General features: G+C 41.2%; 1 protein-coding gene across 5 annotated transcripts in view; it reads right to left on the reverse strand.

Moving 5' to 3' along the window:
- The window catches only part of LOC135510695 (neurexin-2-like), a 977907-nt gene that overhangs the window by 684837 nt on the left and 271602 nt on the right, over positions 1 to 21468 (reverse strand). For 4 of the 5 annotated variants that reach the window (XM_064931818.1, XM_064931819.1, XM_064931816.1 and 1 more), the window contains exon 5: positions 7586 to 7615. The exons of the other annotated variant lie outside the window; for it this stretch is intronic. In XM_064931818.1, the coding sequence (XP_064787890.1) occupies positions 7586 to 7615 (30 nt within the window). The remainder of the gene's footprint in view (positions 1 to 7585; positions 7616 to 21468) is intronic. 5 annotated transcript variants of the gene reach the window in all.

The following is a 21468-nucleotide window of genomic DNA, read 5'->3' on the forward strand; positions in this document are numbered from 1 at the left end:
TTTATTTTAAAAAATGAGCAAGAAAGATAACATCGCGTCAGTGGATAGCTGGGTGTTTGCATGAATTTTGCTTGGGCAACAGAGTGGAATTTTCATCTTTTCTGAACATAACGCGCCAAACAAACGGAGGTACTTTGGATATAAAAATAATCTTTGTGGAGCAAAAGGAACATTTATTGTGTAACTGGGAGTCTCGTGAATGAAAACATCTGAAGTTCATCAAAGGTAAGCGATTTAATCTATTGCTTTTCTGACTTTCGTGACCAACCTACTTGGCTGCTAGGTGTTTGTAATATTTTGTCTACTGAGAGAGATGTTCTTACATAAACGCTTGTTATGCTTTCGCTGAAAATCTGTATTGAAATCTGACACGCCAGGTGGATTAAAAACAAGCTAAACTGTGTTTTGCTATATTGCACTTGTGGTTTCATGAAAATTAAATATGTTTAGTAATTTAATTTGAATTTGGCGCGCTGCAATTAAGCGGGTGTTGATGAAAATGATCCAGCTAAAGGGATGGGTGTGTCAAGAGTTAGCATTCTTTCCGCTGATTTAGTCCTGGGACACTTTAATTATCAGGAAGAACAGAAAACCAACAGGCTCTGGACCTCATAGGGTAAGAGTGGAATATACCTGCTCTGGGGACTAAGAGAAAAACTCTAATCACGTACTGGGTTCAACAACCTCCGTTTGAAGTTTCTTGCAATCCAAGTCTGAGGAGCTGGGAAAATTGGTGATTTAAGCCTATTAGGGTTCTATATTGTTTCATTAGGACCTTGCTTTTTTTGATGAAGTAGCCATTAATTGGTTTGTTAAAGTAAGGAATCCCTCAGGCTCAGAATTACATAAGTGCTTCGGAGTTCATAGGGGTCCATAGTGAATGAATGGGTTAGGAACCAATGAATTTTGGTATATAATGTGGCCTGAAATTAAACAGTCAGGCTTTAAAAATCAGAACTAGGGACCTGGTATTATAATTTCCACACATGAAAAAGGCCATTAGCCTCATTATAAAGAACATAGAATTACATAAGATTAGCATATTTGATTGAAATAAAAGAGCATATTTGTTTTAGAAATAAAAAAATATACACCTCAATTCACATACCATTGAACACACTCCATGTATTCTCCTTTTGGCAGATTGCTCTATATTTGCTGGCTATTTTGACAGAATACTTGCAAACTTTGAACTGCGAAGAACATGAACAGTGGTTTGGTTAAATATAAGGCCTATTTCACATTATTATTATTATTATTATTATTAGAGTCTGACATTGAATCAACTAGACCTAAGTTTGATATCCTTATGAAACGTGGAACACTAACTTTGTCATGACGCTACGGAACCAAATACTGTATGATACAATATGTAACGTTACACCACTATAATTAGATCCATGTTAATATGTATTATTATTGGGGCAAGATTTAGTGTTGGTATTGGAGGCCTGTGCCACGGTGTGAAGGCATGGGGAGCGTGTGTCTCAGTATGGTGGCGAAGCAGTGAAAGGCCTGGGGGAAAGTTCAACGTTTGTCACATTTCGCCAGATTATGTTTAAGCATTAAATCCGAATGGTTGAGGTAAGGTTTGGGACAGGGTTATAACAGAAATAACTTGGTTAGCTTTAGGTCATTCATTCCGAGTGATTAAGGTAAGGGTTAAGGTTTGGGATAAGGGTTAAAACAAGCAAACAAAACAAAAAATTGCACATAGCTCTGGGATTGGACACCCAACCCATAGATCTTACGCCTCTATCCACAACAACCTAACAACATGACTACTTGATGGTAATAGCTCTCACCGTTGCCCCTAATGGCCGGTTTCTAAAGCATTTCCTGTTGTCCTGGGGATCCGGACAAACGTTGAATATCGCCTTGGATCTCAAGTTACCTTGGTGGATAGAGATCAGCCTGTCGAGGCATAGGCTTTGCCCTTCATCTCTAGAAAGGACAAGTTTTGTGAAGGAGCGAGGAATTGATTTTCCTCGCTTGGCTCTGCAGACTGGAATGGTCGGGGGTGGTGGTGAAAAGCACCTGCACTCTGATCCACCAACCAGCACAGTCGGTCGTGACCTTGGGAAAATAGTTTTGCGATATTGAGCATCAAAGTTCACAAGCCAGATCTCAGAACTGTTTTGAGTGAATTTTTCTTTCACAACCCATTAAGGTCTTTACCTTAAAGATAACTTAACTGGAAAAAATCCTGAGACTTTTGCAAATCCATTTTTTTAGGGGGATGCAATCACAGACAGAACCTTGTGGCTTTAAAGTGTCAATCTGGGTGTCCTATCTGAAACTTCTGAATTGACATGTTCAGTTTTTAAGAAAACTGTAGCTATTTCAATACATCAAATGATAGAATAACACTATTTTACCAAGATAGAGTCAGAAGACATCATCAAGTACATTATGTATACAAAACATTAACACCACCTGCTCTTTCCTTGACATAGACTGACCAGGTGAATCCAGGTGAAAGCTATGATCCCTTATTGTTAAATCCACCTCAATCAGTGTAGATGAAGGGGAGGAGACAGGTTAAAGGAGGATTTCTAAGCATTGAGACATGGATTGTGTATGTGTGCAATTCAGAGGGTGAATGGGCAAGACACAATATTTAATTGCCTTTGAACGGGATATGAGTCTAAGTGCCAGGCACACCGGTTTGTGTCAAGAACTGCAACTCTGCTGGTTTTTCACATTTCCTGTGTGTATCAAGAATGGTCCACCACCCAAAGGGGGGTGCAACTATTAGGATGGTGTTCCTAATGTTTGTTAAACTCAATGTATTTTAAGAAATTTATTGTATTATGATCATCAGACAAATTACTATCGTCATTTACTGTAGTTCCTGCAGTGGAATGACCAAAGTGCCCTCTAGTGGTCTCATGGATGGAATGTTATTCATAATTAATACACTTTTCTTTCTTTTTTGCTGAAAATCTGGTGTTTCTATGTCCAACAGTTTTGTTATATTTCAGTCTTATGTGATGTATATAAAGTGTAATATTGAGATGCTATTCAACATGGAATACATTTCAACTCTATATCTGACATGGTACATGGGTCTTCTTTTTTAAAGCCCATAAACACGTGTGTGAGGTGTATACTTTTGTTTGGAAGTAGATTTGTCTATAAATACCAAGAAACACTCTTGGTATGACCCTGATTTAGCCCACTGCAGGGAAAGTGCCATTATTGCTGGAAAGCCTAGACCATACTTTGAGAGAGATGGGAAAAGACGTGTTCTGATTGGTCCATCTGTATTTGTTCAGGCTTGTGATTGGATTGCAGATAGAACCTTGTAGCGCAAAGCACAAATGGGTTTATGCAGAGATAACTTTCTAGTTTTCATTTGTTTCACTTAATGTACTTTTGCAAAAATCTAACATATGAAGAACCATCTATAGATTAAATATACGGTATGTGACACATTTTTTACAAAAATGTCAGATAGAACTTTCTTGTCCCAAGGACTCGCAGTGACGGCAACACGCCGCTTCAATTTGCTCTGAACAAATGTTACAAGACGCAGAAGGACAAGCAGACAAATACACACGTTCACAGGTGCACACACACACACAGTCATTGTCGAATTGAAGACGCAGACAAAAGTGTCTCAGCCTTCAATTGCAAACCATGTCAGTCACTGAAGCTGTTGCGCTTTATTCCTGAGCCAAATAGGCTTATTGATTGTGTCCTTTAAAGATGTTTCTGTGGCTCGTTCACGGGGGGGGGGACCACTGTATTAATTTTAACTACAGCCAATCAATACGAAGGACAGGGAGACCAAGGCTTGTCTGATCAGCTTTTTTCCTTTGCTGTATCATGGAATATTCCCCCCCTTCTATTTCACTAATTATTCATAGAAAATGCGTAAAAAAGCTGAAAGTAGGAGACATTTTCTTATTTCCCTATTTGGAACATGCATTAGACCTCAACAGAACGCCCGTGGCTTGGTTAAATCGAAATCAGTACTGTTTAAACGTATACCTTTCGCTGTCTTTTTTTACCTTGTTTTTGAGAGAGAGAGAGCGAGAGAGAGTCAGTGCATATTCAAGTAAGCTCTGGTGCATGCAGCAAAATCCCATCTATTTTTCAGCTTCTTGACCATTTCCGTCTCCCATTTGAACGTGTATGTGCAGTATTTGTTACGGTACTCTTTCCCCCCCATTTCCCCAGCAGCATCGACGGATAAGACATTTTCTGCTCCTCTTATGGGTCAGGGGTTACACAAATGCAAATCCATGCTCCAAACATTGCTGCAAACAGCGAACGGGAATCGCTAACACCTGGGTCACTGTAGCCATAAGGGGCTTTAGGTAAGTGTTGGGGGATTGGGGTAAATCTTAATACCAACATTTTGATTCCTCAAGTGTGCCCAATTATCACCACATGGACCGAGTAAACAAGCTATTGGAGGAGGGGGAAAGACTGGCACACTATAGGCCTACATATTGATGGAATGTAGGAGAAAATGCCACGGCAGAGTGAAGACGAACATGTATAGAAATGAGAGGATTTTGATTCAGCGGGGTCACAGCGGATGTCTGGAGGAGCGGTCAGTGTTCCGTCGTTGAGTCACCCAGCGACAGGAACAATGTGGTATCACTATGTCCACTTGAATTATGGGTGGCTAGGACCTACAGACCGAGGGGGATCTCAGAGCTCTTGTTCACAACAGGGCTCTCCAGTGACGGCTAGCCCATCAGAAGTCGTCAATGGCACATGTAAGGCAGTTAGAGGAGTCTAGGAGAGGAGTTGGAGACATTTAAGGGAGCTAAGGAGTCTTTAAAAACTCTTAACGATCTGACCCTTTTAAAAAATCTACTAAAATGACATACCCAAATCTAACTGCCTGTAGCTCAGGACCTGAAGCAAGGATATGCATATTATTGATACCATTTGAAAGGAAACACTTTAAAGTTTGTGGAAACACTTTAGATCTGGTAAAAGATAGTACAACATTTAAAAAAAACATGCATATTTCTTTTCATCATCTTTGAAATGCAAGAGAAAGGCCATAATGTAGTATTCTAGGTTATAGGTGCCATTTAGATGTTGGCCACTAGATGGCAGCCGTGTTTGTGCAATGTTTTAGACTTATCTAGTGAACCATTGCATTTCTGTTCAAAATTTTGCATCAAGTCTGCCCAAATGTGCCTAATTGGTTAATTGATACATTTTAAAGTTCCTAACGGTGCACTTTCCTCAAACAATAGCATGGTATTATTTCACTGCTATAACTAATGTAAATTGGACAGTGCAGTTAGATTAGCAAGAATGTAAGCTTTCTGCCCATATCAGATATGCCTATGTCCTGGGAAATGTTCTTGTTACTTATAACCTCACGCTAATCACAGTTAGCTCAACCGTCCCGCAGGGGGGACACCGATCTTGTAGAGTTAATTAAAGGGAGGTGTTGGAGACATTTAAGGTAGCTAAGGAGTCTATAAATGGAGGTGTTGGAGACATTTAAGGTAGCTAAGGAGTCTATAAATGGAGGTGTTGGAGACATTTAAGGTAGCTAAGGAGTCTATAAATGGAGGTGTTAGAGACATTTAAGGTAGCTAAGGAGTCTATAAATGGAGATGTTGGAGACATTTAAGGTAGCTAAGGAGTCTATAAATGGAGGTGTTGGAGACATTTAAGGTAGCTAAGGAGTCTATAAATGGAGGTGTTGGAGACATTTAAGGTAGCTAAGGAGTCTATAAATGGAGGTGTTGGAGACATTTAAGGTAGCTAAGGAGTCTATAAATGGAGATGTTGGAGACATTTAAGGTAGCTAAGGAGTCTATAAATGGAGGTGTTGGAGACATTTAAGGTAGCTAAGGAGTCTATAAATGGAGGTGGTGGAGACATTTAAGGTAGCTAAGGAGTCTATAAATGGAGGTGGTGGAGACATTTAAGGTAGCTAAGGAGTCTGTAAATGGAGGTGTTGGAGACATTTAAGGTAGCTAAGGAGTCTATAAATGGAGGTGTTGGAGACATTTAAGGTAGCTAAGGAGTCTATAAATGGAGGTGTTGGGGACATTTAAGGTAGCTAAGGAGTCTATAAATGGAGTTGGTGGAGACATTTAAGGTAGCTAAGGAGTCTGTAAATGGAGATGTTGGAGACATTTAAGGTAGCTAAGGAGTCTATAAATGGAGGTGTTGGAGACATTTAAGGTAGCTAAGGAGTCTATAAATGGAGGTGGTGGAGACATTTAAGGTAGCTAAGGAGTCTGTAAATGGAGATGTTGGAGACATTTAAGGTAGCTAAGGAGTCTATAAATGGAGGTGGTGGAGACATTTAAGGCGTTTGGCACAGGTGTTTGAACCTGTACGTGTTTAAAGAGATCAGGGTTGAAGTCTTTCCTCGATTTCCTCACATCCTCTCTCCTTGTCTCCATCTTAAATGTCAGAGGAGAGGAGAGCATTGGATCAAAAGGTGATTCAGAGAAGATGCAAGGAATCGAGGAAAGAGTTTTGAAATGCACCCCAGGAGAGGGTGATTCAGACATCCTAGTCAGATCCCAGTGCATCAGTGATGGGGGTCGAGGTGGGAGAGGGATGAGAGTCAATAAGAGCGAGACTGTTCTCCACCTTCTGGTAAAGGTCAGTTCGATCCCCAGACGATCCCTGCCTGGCTATATCTCTCGCCCATGAACTTTCCCTCTTCCACCATTTCTGGGTGGTTCACATCAGGAGGCCACAGTGCAACCCAGTGTGTGGATAAACCAGGCACATAAAGGTTGTCTGTGTAAAGAGTAGGTTGTCTGTGTGAAGAGAGAAGCACTCTGAGGGATGTAGTGGAATGGAAGTATAGAGTTTAGGATCAGGTGTGTTTGCTTGTGTCTTGGTTGATAGTAAAGCTATGGTGAAATGTGAAGTCAGAGAAGCACATTAAAGCAGTTTCATTGGAGACCGTAACATGTACATAGCAGCACAGTTCAATCTCATTGCTGTTCAGACATAGTTTTTTCTTCATACATAATTCACAAAACATTCTTTCCAGGGATACATTTCATTGCTATATAAAAAGCTAGCAATCTGTCTCTGAAGAACCTTAAAACCTCATCATAACAGATCAGGGTGCCAAACAATGAGAATGACAGCAGAGTGGTGATAGGAAACTCTGTGTCATTCAACAACAACCGTGTTGCATTAGTAGGAAGGATAACATACAATTAACATTTCACTTGACCAACATTTTCCGCAGGCACTTTTTGAAAACCCAAGCAAAAGGGAGGACAGAAAAGGGTTACCTGCAGCCCGGGAGGTCGTAGGTCAGAGGTGGTTCCAGGTGAGCCAGAAGGACAGGACAAGGGTGGGACGGACAGTGTGGAGGCACAGAGAGCACAAGGAAGGACATGGCAGGAAGCACAACCAAAACTGAGAGAAGTATGGAAGGAAGGAGGGTGAGAGAATTGGGGGGTGCCAGGGATAGGGAGATGGGCTAGGAAGACGGGTTAAAGAAAAATGGAGGTCGGGAACGAGGGAGGGTGAGGAAAGATGAGGAGTGAGGAAGAGGAGGAGATTGGGCAAAGAGGAGGTTTTTTTTTCCCTCTAAAAAGAACCAAAAAAAGGAATGAACCCATACCTTGGTTGCTTAACGTCAGGTGCGCCAGACCTTGAAGGAAAGAACAGAAAAAAAGAAAAGAAAGGAAAAAAGAAGGTCATAAAAGGCAACGGGAGGAAAAAAAGCATTGTCACAACGTTGGACTGCAGTTTGTGACAGACATCCTGGGGCAGACTCGGATGTCAGAGATTCAACTCAAAGGTGAGAGAGAGAGAGAGAGAGAGAGAGAGAGAGAGAGAGAGAGAGAGAGAGAGAGAGAGAGATAACGAAAAAATAAGCAAACACTTCTTGAGTGAAGGTGTGGGGGGGTAGAAAAAAAAAGCATTTCATTTGGTGCAACCCCCGAAGGCCATTGCGCACACAAATGCTTTTTTTTTCTCTGAAGTACTTATGGAACACACACATATTAACTGTTTGGCATCGACAAGCTTCAACTGAATTCTATACCGTATAAATCTGTACTGCTCTTAGAGATCCAAGGTCTCTAAAATAAAGGGTCAAAGATAAGCAGTAAAACACAGGAACAGCCCCGAGTCGAAGACTCTATATACCAACACAGATACAGTAAATGTTTACAGCACAGATACTACACCGTGTTCACAACAGCCCTGATAGAGCCTTGACAAACATCCAAATAGAATGTTGGTGGAATCAGGGGACAACAAATTCAATTCCAATCATTTCAAGGGGCTCCACAGTTTTGGGGTCAAATGATGTCAACCACACTGTTACACCGGAACTCAATAATAACTCTATGGAAATCCGGCATCACTTCCCAACAATACAGTACATCCCGAAGTTACTTCAGTCAGACCAGACCAACTGGAAATCAGAAAACCATTACACAAAACAAAAGAGCCTTGATGAGACTCTTTGGCCACACTAACTTGTGAATGGTTGACTAGCAATTTTTTTAGTCAAACGACTAAATATTGACGACTATATATTGATATACTATATATTACTATATATATTGACGACTATATATTGCCCGTAAATAAAACATGTATACAAGTCCGATAACAAAATGGGTAACATGTAATATGTTCTACCTATGACAATGACAAATTTGCAAGGCAACATATTTCCAGGAATGGGAATAGCTAGATGAAATAAACACACATGCAAAGAAAAGCTTTCTCTGACCTGAGAGGTACACATAATGGGACGTTTTGATTGGCCCGACCTTCAGGTAGTCTAAGAACAATGGAGAAGCACACAGAATATTCTGAGAAGTACCAACTGTGTTTTTCAACCTCAAGGTATTGTCAAGAGGGGCACCCTGCTGAAAAATGATATTTGTCTTGAACAAGACGTCATTTCGGAGCCGCATCGATGACAATAGCAATGGGGTCAACAGCCATTTATCTCAACAGCATTGGTAAACATTGCATTTTTGGTTTGTTCTCTCAGATAATCTTGGTTTCAGGGAACATAACACCAGGTAGGATATTTGTAAGAGATATCCTACATCCAGATATCATTGATAGAATGGTTACGCCACAACAACTAGAACGTCAAACAACATCGCCCTGAGCACCCACCTTACAACAGACCAATAGCTAACACAGGATTGTAAATATAGTGACTCCCAAGTAAAACAGCATTCTCTATTGTGCTGTCTTTTAATAGTGACTGCGATTAAGGCACAGGAATGTAGTGCATGTTCAATTTATCTATTTGGGCTAATTCCTGCTGTCCCCTATATGGAGAGAGTCCAATCATCCTCCCTCTCTGTTTTGTTCCTCTACCCATAATCCATTAGACAGATAAGGCAGCCCAAAGAAACAGGCCTGTGCTGATGGTGCATACCAAATCATCTCATCCCCCGGGTTTTCTCTCCCTTCTTCTCTCCAAGACCGCGCGCTGGAGCAGAGGCAACATTATAAATATCTTGAAGTGTGAGGAGAGGAGGAGCGCTGGAAGCAGGGGGGTGGCGAGGGGTAAGGAGCACAGCTGTTTGCCACACAGCTGGCCCCCGTTTGCATCTTTGCACAAAACAGAAAGGCACAGGCGTGATGGGAGAGGAAGCTGCAATTCAATAATGAGAGGTACAAGAGGCTGAAACACTTAAAAAATAACATAGGGAGACATTGTGTGTGTGTGTGTGTGTGTGTGTGTGTGTGTGTGTGTGTGTGTGTGTGTGTGTGTGTGTGTGTGTGTGTGTGTGTGTACGTCACACAAAATGTTTTCGCTTGGCAGAGGCAAAAGGGGTGTCAGACTAACACAGAGCCAGATCCTGAGCAGGATATGAAGAGGCTTCAACATGTTTCAGCATATGACACAGACAGAGAAAGAGGGAGAAATATGTTCTGGCCCCAAACATATCAAGAGAGCACCTGTTCTCTTTCAGACGCCTCCCTCAAGCTGGGTCGATAAACCAAAAACGATCGACACCGACCGCACCGATCACTTATCTCAAGCGTTCTGCTGATATCATTCATTACGATAAGTAGCCTATACTAGAGAAATGTGATGTAGGGCATTTAATACATGAATAATAGGAGTGATTGTTATTGAGACAAATGATGCCTACAACCATCAAACTAGTGGTAGTAGTTTAAAATAAAAAATAAATATAAGGTGGTGCACATTACTATTACAAATCTATCGTTCTATTATCTTTATCGTATCAATACAGGCAATTTATGGATTTTTGTACATATCGCCCAGTTCTATCTCCCAGCCAAACAGCCTATGTGAAAGGCATTGAGGAAACAGACAATAAGCCCTGACCATAACTACAGTAATTCAACTCATAGGAAAGCCATACTCTTTGGAAATACACCTTCATACACAAATTGAATTACTGCCCCTAAACACATCAGGAAAATAAAAACTTAGCCTGAGACTTTTAATTTACCCCGAAATCTGAAAATTTGATTACGTACTTAATTGTGATTTGAGTGCAGATGGGAATGCCTGACACAATCCGAGCCGACCAGGGACGGCCTGGCGATTGGCTGGAGATGATTGAGTGACAGATGGAGACGGGTCATAATTCTGTCATTAGGAGGAGACGTGCAGCCGTGAAATCTCTCTTTCCCTCTCTCGGTCTCTCCCTCTTGTCTCTTTCTCTTTTCTCCCTCGCTCCACATCCATCTCTCAATCAGCCAGCTGCAGCTGCCGTCTGCTCTCCTCCTCACATCCTCCTCTCCTCCACTACCCTACTCTGCTTCCAGCCATCCCTACTAAACATTCCCGCGGTTGGGCATGCATCTCAGAATTACCCAGCGCTATATCAAGGGCCCTGGGTTGTAAACAAGCCCACCAAAAATGGATTCTTTTAATCGAGGACAAAAATAGTGAGGGGATGCCAAAAAATACATTCATAGAATACATTAGCATGTTTGATGATTGCAGGAAATTCACTATGAACATCATCTACATTGAACCTTACGACCGTCGACGGTATGGTTATGTCATAGGGGGTAGGAATGTCCTAAAATGGACACCGTAACCCAGCCTCGCCAATACAGGAAGGGTATAACCATCTCCGACAGGTGTGCTCTTCAACGACCTCGTCAGACGTCATTCGTGCACCATGTTTCCCGAACAACACACAGTGTACTGGGTCCTTCCATCACTTACATGGGAACAGATGTGGAGGGGGACAGAAGACGGAGGTAAAGCACACACGAAGTGGACAGAGAACGATTAGAGTCATCATCATCAGTCGGTTCTCTCCTCCATCACAAGTCCAGCAGTGGGAACAATAGTCTCACTCTGACGGAGGAGTACGTTGGCTGTGGAGACCCCAGTGGTGCTGCGAAGGCATAAAAAACCACTACCATCCTCCATAGAGGTCCGGCAAGCATATGGCCACCTCCCTATACATACACCCACAACATATGTCACACTAACATACACACAGCCCCCTGAAATGACGGGTGGTGCAGGAAGGATCTCACCAATTGTTTGGGTGAGGAGCTTTGGTTGAATTTATCTCCAAAAGATTGATATTGATGTCATATGTTTTGGTAGACAAAGTGGTGAAGGGCAACAGAAATCACCAAGCAAGACATTTTGCCAAAGTGCAGTAAACATGTGAGTAATAGGTTAGTGCTTCGTAAGACCGCGTACTAACAGTTTCCAGTACCATTTACACTGCAACATTTACACTGTCTTTATAATGCCTCGGAACTGTCTTTATAATGCCTCGGGACATTTACTTTCGCAGAACAATCCTCGTAGCTATATTAGATCATGAAACGATGCTAGTGTGGCTGCGAAAGGGCCACAAAAACACGCTCGGGCATTTGTAAAAACATCTGTTGAAAAGATGTTGGGAGATAAGTCTCATTGAATAATGCAAGCTGTATTTTACAGCTCGAGTAATAGCTATAGAAACACGAGTGGAATTTAAAACACTTTGCAGTAGTAGGGGAAAGCCGAGGTTCGAGAGAAAGTATCATAGGAATGACCGAGAGCAAGAGATGGTGATGGATTGATGCTCGCTGCTCTCCTCCTCTTGGCGAGCCTAATTAATTATTCAAGTGGGGCGTGCATGATATCAAAAGGCTATCAAAGAGGATGAAACACGTGTTAAAACTCTGAGGCTACAACATCAAATTAAATGCAAAAACAGGACTGGCATAGATCATTCATCGGACTGTTCCGCTGTGGCTAGCTGCTAGCATGTGATAACAGCCACAACAGGGAGCTCGAGAAGACTCCCGTGCTGATTCTATGACTCGCCTTCTAACATGCCACTGATGCCTGGATGAATGGCAAGGCAACCCACATGCGGCACAATCGTCACTTTCATATGTATTGCAATCTTCTTTGTTCAGGGGTTTCCAGGAATGACTCACCTCGTCTTCAACGCTGTAATAAACATCAAAAGATTAACATCTATTTGTATTTTTTTTTGTAGTAAATGTGATTGCATACCGTAGGTGAATTTAAATTTAAAAATCCATATCTCAGACTGGCCAATAAAAATAAAAGATTAAGATGGACAAAAGAACACAGGCACTGAACAGAGGAATTCTGCCTAGAAGGCCAGCATCCCAGAGTTGGCTCTTCACTGTTGATAATGAGACTGGTGTTTTGCGGGTACTATTTAATGAAGCTGCCAGTTGAGGACTTGTAAGGTGTCTGTTTCTCAAATTAGACACTCTAATCTACTTGTCCTCTTGCTCAGTTGTGCACCGGGGCCTCCCACTCCTCTTTCTATTCTGGTTAGAGACAGTTTGCGCTGTTCTGTGAAGGGAGTAGTACGCAGCGTTGTACGAGATCTTCAGTTTCTTGGCAATTTCTCACATGGAATAGCCTTCATTTCTCAGAACAAGAATAGACTGACAAGTTTCAGAAGAAAGGGTCTTTGTTTCTGGCCATTTTGAGTCTGTAATCTAACCCACAAATGCTGATTCTCCAGATTCTCAGCTAGTCTAAAGTTTTACTGCTTCTTTAATCAGGACAACAGTTTTCATATGTGCTAACATAATTGCAAAATGGTTTTCTAATGATCAATTAGCCTTTTAAAATTATAGACTTGGATTAACTAACAGATATTCCATAAAAAATCTGCCGTTTCCAGCTACAGTAGTCATTTACAATATTAACAATGTCTACACTGTATTTCTGATCAATTTGATGTTATTTTAAAGGACAAGAAAATGTGCCTTTCTTTCAAAAACAAGGACATTTCTAAGTGACCACAAACTTTTGAATTGTAGTGTATGTGTGTGTATATATATATACACATATACACACACACAGTTGAAGTCGGAAGTTTACATACACTTAGGTTGGAGTCATTAAAACTAGTTTTTCTACCACTCCACACATTTCAAACTATAGTTTTGTGCATGACAAAATTAATTATACAAACAATTGTTTACAGACAGATTATTTCATTTATAATTCACTGTATCACAATTCCAGTGGGTCAGAAGTTTACATACACTAAGTTGACAGTGCCTACATACACTAAATTGACTGTACAACAGTAAAAATAGTCCTATATCGACATAACCTGAGAGGCTGCTCAGCAAGGAAGAAGCCACTGCTCCAAAACCACCATAAAAAAGCCAGACTACGGTTTGCAACTGCACATCGGGACACATATCGTACTTTTTGGAGAAATGTCCTCTGGTCTGAAAAAATGTATAACTATTTGGCCATAATGACCATCTTTATGTTAGGAGGAAAAAGGGGGAGGCTTTCAAGCCGAAGAACACCATCCCAACCGTGAAGCACGAGGGTGGCAGCATCATGTTGTGGGGATGCTTTGCTGCAGGAGGGCCTGGTGCACTTCACAAAATAGATGACATCATGAGGATGGACAATTATATGGATATATTGAAGCAACATCTCAAGACATCAGTCAGGAAGTTAAAGCTTGGTCGCAAATGGGTCTTGCAAATGGGCAATGACCCCAAGCATACTTCCAAAGTTGTGGTAAAATGGCTTAAGGACAACAAAGTCAAGGTATTAGAGTGGCCATCACAAAGCCCTGACCTCAATCCCATAGAACATTTGTGGGCAGAACTTAACAAGTGTGTTCGAACAAGGAGGCCTACAAACCTGACTCAGTTACACCAGCTCTGTCAGGAGGAATCGGCCAAAATTCACCCAACTTATTGTGGGAAGCTTGTGGAATGCTACCCGAAACGATTGACCCAAGTCAAACAATTTGAAGCCAATGCTACCAAATACTAATTGAGTGTATGTAAACTTCTGACCCACTGGGAATGTGAAATAAAAGTTTAAATAAATCATTATCTCTACTAATATGTTGACATTTCACATTCTTAAAATAAAAGTGGTGATCCTACCTGACCTAAGACAGGGAATTTTTTCTAGGATTAAATGTCAGGAATTGTGAAAAATGTATACATGTATTTGGCTAAGGTGTATGTAAAGTTCCGACTTCAACTGTATATATTTTGCTTTATTATTTTCCATTTACCATACCATTTCTCCCCTAATTGGACTAAACTAATGGACAACAACTCTTAGGCTTCTACTTCCAGATTATACATCCTATATACATTTTACAGATACAGTATATGTTACAAGTTATCTTTTGTTTGTTTTGGTCCCATCCTTCAGCTCCACTCAACTCCTCCCATCTATCTCCAAACACCATCCAGTTTAGATTTTTCAACAGTGCTGTGCTTCACAAATGTTCTGAATCTTTCTAGTCTCATAGATTCTATATATTGTAAATTAAAGAAACATTTTTGCTATTAGCATTATTATTAAATTGCTTGATTGACATGGATATTTTAAAATCAGCTGCGTGTTTGACATAACTCCACGAGTCATATTTATGATATAATTTACAAAGATTGTACTTTTCTTTTTTATCCCAGAATATATATTTTTTTCATTATCAAGTAGTATATTTGAGTTTAACCATAATCTTTGTTGCAATATTTGTTCAGTCTTTTCTGGTCGATTAAGCTGAAATTGCAGACAACTCTCTACGGCTTGTTTTCAAAATAGTGATATTTTGGAGATTATATTGTTTTTTTAAATTATCGAAAGTGAGAGGTTGTAATCTGAATAATGGAAAAAAGGCTATTCTTCAAAATGGGGTAAAACATTCTTACTAATCTGCGAGAAAACCAGTTCGGATTTAAGTATAACTTTTGTATGACTGAAGCCTTTCATGAGAGGTCTAATGCTTTAATATTTAATAATCCCCCCCCCCCCCGAATTCATTATATAAATAGGCCAGTTTAATTTGGTCTGCCTTGCAGTTCCAAATAATACTGAATATTTTTTGCGCATATAATTTAAAAAAACAAGTTGCTAGGTTTAGGCAAGGCCATAAGCAAATAGGCAAACTTGGATATGACTAAAGAGTTAGACAGGTGCAGGTGAGTTTATTGTTCCCAACTATTTTAGTGATGAGCCGTAGAATAACCACCTCACCTGGATTAAGCAGTGACCATGGCATAAAACTACACATAAACATAGCTAGCAGCTCTGTGGCAGGACCTTGACACAATTGTCTCTGGAGACAATGGGCCAAGCTCTAGTCAACACATCCAACACATTTCCTTTATGCTGTCTTGGAAACCTATACTAGCTTTGTTAGACTTATGCAATATGCTGTATTGTACAATCATTTGATTTGATTTTGTATTCCTACTATCTTCTAGCAGTGTGTGTTAAGGGTGCTGTGGCTTCACAGGCAATCCCAACGGGAACTGTTGACCCTAGGCAAGGCACTTAAGCTGAGCGGCTCTAGCATTAAATCTTCATGATGACTTATCACTTACTGCCGGTCCCTACAGCTTGCTGCAGTCATCATCCGCCAAAACCCAGGGGTACAGAATTGTATGGAAATGGAAATGGGATGCTTACGCGAGAGGTTAGACGGTTTAAAGAGAAGATTATGAAACGGCATACTTTTGTTTAAGATTTCCAACCGGTGCAATAGAGGGTCGATGAGAGTGCTCACACGAGGGAGGTCGGAGAGAGAGAGAAGCAAAGGGATTTTCATGCAAATGTTTTATCTGAATGTAGACCGTTCCATAGCGCATCCAAGTAAAAAGTCATAAAGAAATCATGTTACCTGCACTTTCAGAAAATAAATAGCTCAGTGATTAATATCCCGTCTCGCACATTTTGTTCATTAAAACACACAGCTAATTTGTCTGCAATATGTTTACAGAATTATCTGCATACTCATGAAGATTGGCAGCGAGTAGCGATGTGAACTGCTTCCGTTTTCATCTTAATTAAGCAGTTCATCTCGCGCTCCAGTCATTTCAGACTGTTACCAGTGCTTTCATGGAGAGGCTAAATGGACCATGATATCCTTGTTTCTGACTTTAAAGCATTTGCCTCAGACTGACAGCGACTGAACATTTTCATCCAATATACACTTGAACATCGACATTGGCCAACACACTGTTCTCTCTCTTTTCGCACAAATCGATGATGACAGTAATTGACTTTGCAGCAAGATGAAAATACTCATCTGTGTGTGTTCCACTATCTGGGTTCCCTCGCCTCCACCAAAAACATGTTTTTGTCCCATTGTTCCAAAGGCATGTTCGTGGAGCGACTCAATACCAGAAACACAAGAAATGCTAACACAACAACCAGCTGTGTATCCCAGTAAATCACTACTAATATACAGTATAAAACATGAACTATGGCCAATGTATAAGGGAGATCTAACGTAGAATTCAGTGCTGCGGAATCCAACACATGACCCTCTTCTTGAGTCAAAAACACCTTACAGTAGAGTGCAAGTTCGCTGTTCCCTGTGTCAGAGATGTTCCTTTTCCCCTCCCTTTTTGCTCCTCTGTCAAGACTCATAAGTTAATATTTTGTAGACCCCCCCCCCCCCACACACACAAAAAAAAGCCCTCTATTTCCCCTTTATATGAGGTCAAATGAATCATTAATCCCTGTGAGTACTGGCACTCTCCCTTCCAGGTTATTCGTCACTTATGATTTTTTTGCCGTCCACTTTCAACCTCCTTTTCCTATCATCATTTCCACTGGTTCATCACATCCAATAGGAAACACTCAAAGTCATCCACTTCCATTCCCGGCCGCTTTGGAGAGCCAATGATTCCAAATGTGACAACAAAACGAGGCCATAAGGCCCATCTGAAAGACCCGGGCTTGTTCCAACACATATGGCGGCTTTCTTTCTGTCTTTCACTCCCTCTTTTTCTCTCAGCCTTTTCCGGTGATGATAGCTGTAATTGCCTTTAACTCCAACATGTGAAGACAAGATGCAGTGAGGAGAAGAGGAGGAAGCCAGGGCCCATCCCATGTGAGCTATTAGGCAACAGAATGCCCACCAGAATCTGTATGCTCCAGACAAAACAGCCTCTCTCTCTCTCTCTCTCTCTCTCTCTCTCTCTCTACCACTCTTGATAAGCCACCCCCTTCCATGGCTCATTTGGCTCTAAATTACTGTGCTTTAAGTCAGCCTTGTGTCCTCTTCTCCTCGTTCTTTATTAATGTTTCAATGATTGTACTGCCTCAAATGATTTAGCCTGCCTTCGCCTATTGCAGCCTCCAAATGCCATAAACCCGTGCCAACAAAACCGTTGGGCATCCAAGCTAAAGCTCAGATCGCATCAATTAGGAAACAATAATCCTTTGGGATGTTTTTGCAAATACTGCTACAGCCCTAAACGTTTGCTGATGTTTAATGTTTCATTTTGATAATTTCATCCATTGGTTTTCCATTTTCCAACTTGCACATTGTGTTTCTTGATACTAATGGTATTTCGCTGCTATCTGTGTGTGTTCTATTCCCTTCGTTGGATGAATGCTAACGACTGTTTGCGTTTGATGCTAACGTGATGGCACACTGAGGGGGTTTCACTGTATGGCTCCCTCCATGTCGTGTTGAGAGGTGAAGCACAGCAGGTAGGTGCTCATCAGAACATAATAATGAGAAACTAATGTCCTCTGACTGCGATGACATATTAATGTATCTACCTCGTCGCGTTGGATCAACACGATTAGCCCGCAAAAATCAGAGCAGCTTCGGGAAGTTGAGTCATCGGTTGAAAGTTAGTAAATTGTGCATAGATTCACCGCTCACTAACTTAAGTCTATCACGAGGCCTGGAATTCCCTGTGTACTTCAATCGATATGCGTTGCCTTAGCACAGAGCCTCTGCGTGGACACAGTCTAAGACCCTTCTCTTTACTCTGTGCAACGCATATGTGTAGCATAGTGAGCTTGTGGTGTTATAGTGTGTTGAATTGATTTATTTTTAATAATACATGCAATGGTGCTAATTAATTTAGTAACCCATATGGTTTATTCATGGTTATGAATCATGGACAGAATACCAAAAACTACAGTATATTTATATATAACGTGTTTTTATTTGTCTGTTACACCTCACACATGTCCCCTGATACCTCTACATGTATTATATCATCTATAGATAACTATATGAATGACAATGACAACAGACAGCGCATTCAGAAATTATTCAGACCCCTTGACTTTTTCCACATTTTGTTATGTTACAGCCTTATTCAACATTTATTCAATGCTTTTTCCCCTCACAAGTCTACATACAATACCCCATAATGACAAAGCAAAAACAGGTTTTTGGAAATGTTGCTAATTTATATAACATTTGGAAATGAAAAATAGCTTTTACATACTGTAAGTATTTGGCAGCTATTACAGCCTTGAGTCTTCTAGGGTATGACGCTACAAGCTTGGCACACCTGTATTTGGGGAGGTTCTCCCATTCTTTTCTGCAGATCCTCTCAAGCTGTGTCAGGTTGGATGGGAATCGTCGCTGCACAGGTATTTTTCAGGTCTCTCCAGAGATGTTCGATCGGGTTCAAGTCTGGGCTCCGGCTGGGCTACTCAAGGACATTCCTGTGTTTTCTTGGCTGTGTGCTTAGGGTCGTTGTCCTATTGGAAAGTGAACCTTCACCCCAGTCTGAGGTCCTGAGTGCTCTGGAGCAGATTTTCATCAAGGATCTCTCTGTACTTTGCTTCGTTCATCTTTCCCTCGATCTTGACTAGTCCCTGCCTCTGAAAAACATCCCCACAGCATGATCCTGCCACCACCATGCTTCAACATAGGGATAGTGCCAGGTTCTCTTCAAATGCTTGGCCTTCAGGCCAAAGTTTTTTAATCCTGGTTTCATCAGACCAGAAAATATGGTTTCTTGTGGTCAGAGTCCTTCAGGTGCCTTTTGGCAAACTCCAATGTGCATTTTACTGAGGAGTGGCTTATGTCTGGCCAATCTACCATAAAGGCCTGATTGGTGGAGTGCTGCAAAGATGGTTGTCCTTCTGGAAGGTTCTCCCATCTCCACATAAGAACTCTGGAGCTCTGTCAGAGTTACCATCGGGTTCTTGGTCACCTCCCTGACCAAGGTCCTTTTCCCCTGATTGCTCAGTTTGGCCGGTCGGCCAATTCTAGGAAGAGTCTCGGTGGTTCCAAACTTATTCCATTTAAGAAAGATGGAGGCCACTGTGTTTTTGGGGACCTTCAATGCTGCAGAACTTTTTGGGTACACTTCATCAGATCTGTGCCTCGATACAATCCGGTCTCTGAGCTCTACGGTCAATTCCTTTGACCTCATGGTTTGGTTTTTGATATGACATGCACTGTCAACTGTGGAAACTGGCCATATGTCGCACGTCACTACTTCACAGGAGAGCAATTTGAACATAAAACACATTTTGATTAAAAAAATATGATTTTGGCAGAAATACCTTCTGGAACATATTTACTTTCATGTGCCTTAATAAGAAACTTGTATGCCATCTGTAATTATGAATACAATTGTTACAATTACGAGCCTAATACAGCAAACTTCCCGCTGAGATAATGAGTGGCCTGGACATGAGTCGAAAGATGAGTTCGGATCGGTCTGCCATGTAGCAGAGCTGGTCAGTATGTGTAGGTAATCCTGTTTGGCGCGGCTTTTGAAAAATATATATATATATATTGTGTAGTAGAACTGCATAAGTGTTGCTCTCCACTTTCTGGAGGACCAAGTTTTGAAATCAGTGGAATTAGAGTGTAATAGCTAAGGAGATGGAGAAAACAATTGTCTTCAAACTCGGGGCAACCATGGCGTCCGTGAGAGAGGAAGAAGCATCCATCCATGTATTCGTAAGATAGTCTAGCTAGCTACATTTTCAGATATTACACGTTTCTAATTTTGCCATGAAGTCGTTTTCATTTCAAGTTAAAGTGTACCATTAGGTAGCTAACTATTGTTAGCTGACTGGCTCACTAGCTAAAGTTACGTGTATGATTTGTGTAGTAACATTATGAGTATCTCAGAGCCTTTTGCTTTGCTTGTTAGCTAGTTAGCTAGCCAACATGGAACCTGGTTGGTTAGCTACCTGCAGATGCATGCAAGGTAGTAATGTAATGAGTTGGGATTATGAACTTTCAAAAATGTTTTCCTTATAGTCGGATCTAGTTTTTCTCAGGATTCCAATTGGTCTCGAATGCCCTGATGTTGGAAGTCAGAGATTTCCGAGTTCCCAGTTGTTTTGAACACGGCATTGGTTTTTAGTGTAGGGAGGAATAGTGTTATGTTTTGTAATAGTGTTTCATAGAAACCGTGTTGACAGTGCTGAATGACAGTCTCTCTCTGGTCATGGTTTTAAAAGTTATGACATATCAAGCAGGCTAGTAACAAACTTTGCTATCAAAACGGTGAATTGAGCTATCTGATTGGCTAGCACAGCAGGCACACCCGTTTTAGCCACAGATCTCCTTGCCCGCAGGGTAGGCGGAGTTTATCTTTTAAGACAAATGAAATGGTTCAAAATGGGGACACTTTGCCACCCTGGTGCGCAAGGCTTCTGAATGAAGTGCACCTCGGACAAACAGCCAAACACACAACAAAATAATAACAATAGGAATCCAAGCCTTTATTGTTGGCTTTTCCAACGGAGATGTTTGGTGACCGACCGGTTGGTCACCACTGTGCTAACCATTCCCTCAAACTGTTTGAGTCAGGAGAATCATCTTGTTTAGTCTCTATGCCTGAGCTAAAAGCCCTGTATCTTCTTCTTATCTCAAAATGCTAACCCCGTAATTATCCAAACTGAATAAATACTAGGGGGAAAAGCAAAGCACGGAATCTGCCACATCTCCAGACAATGACTCTAAAGTGAAAACAAGCAACAATGGGGAGGGGGGAACTGACAAGAGTTGATCACAAGAAAATTAAATGGCACTGAACCTTGTAAACACATATTTAGACAATGTTCAACACCAAGTACAAGGCGGCAGGGCTGCTGTGCTGTGAAATAGTCTGTGCCAGGCGGCTGGTTGCACCGTATTTCACGTGTGATGGGGCCCCGAGAAAAGAGCCTCACTGACAAACATCTAGGGCTGAAGTTAAGTCAGAGCTTCCGAATAAATAACATAGGTAAATATGAGGGAATACAATTGGGTGTATTAAACTGTTATT

This window comes from Oncorhynchus masou, chromosome 23 (assembly GCF_036934945.1).
Source record: "Oncorhynchus masou masou isolate Uvic2021 chromosome 23, UVic_Omas_1.1, whole genome shotgun sequence".
In the NCBI taxonomy this organism is placed as follows: Eukaryota; Metazoa; Chordata; class Actinopteri; order Salmoniformes; family Salmonidae; genus Oncorhynchus; species Oncorhynchus masou.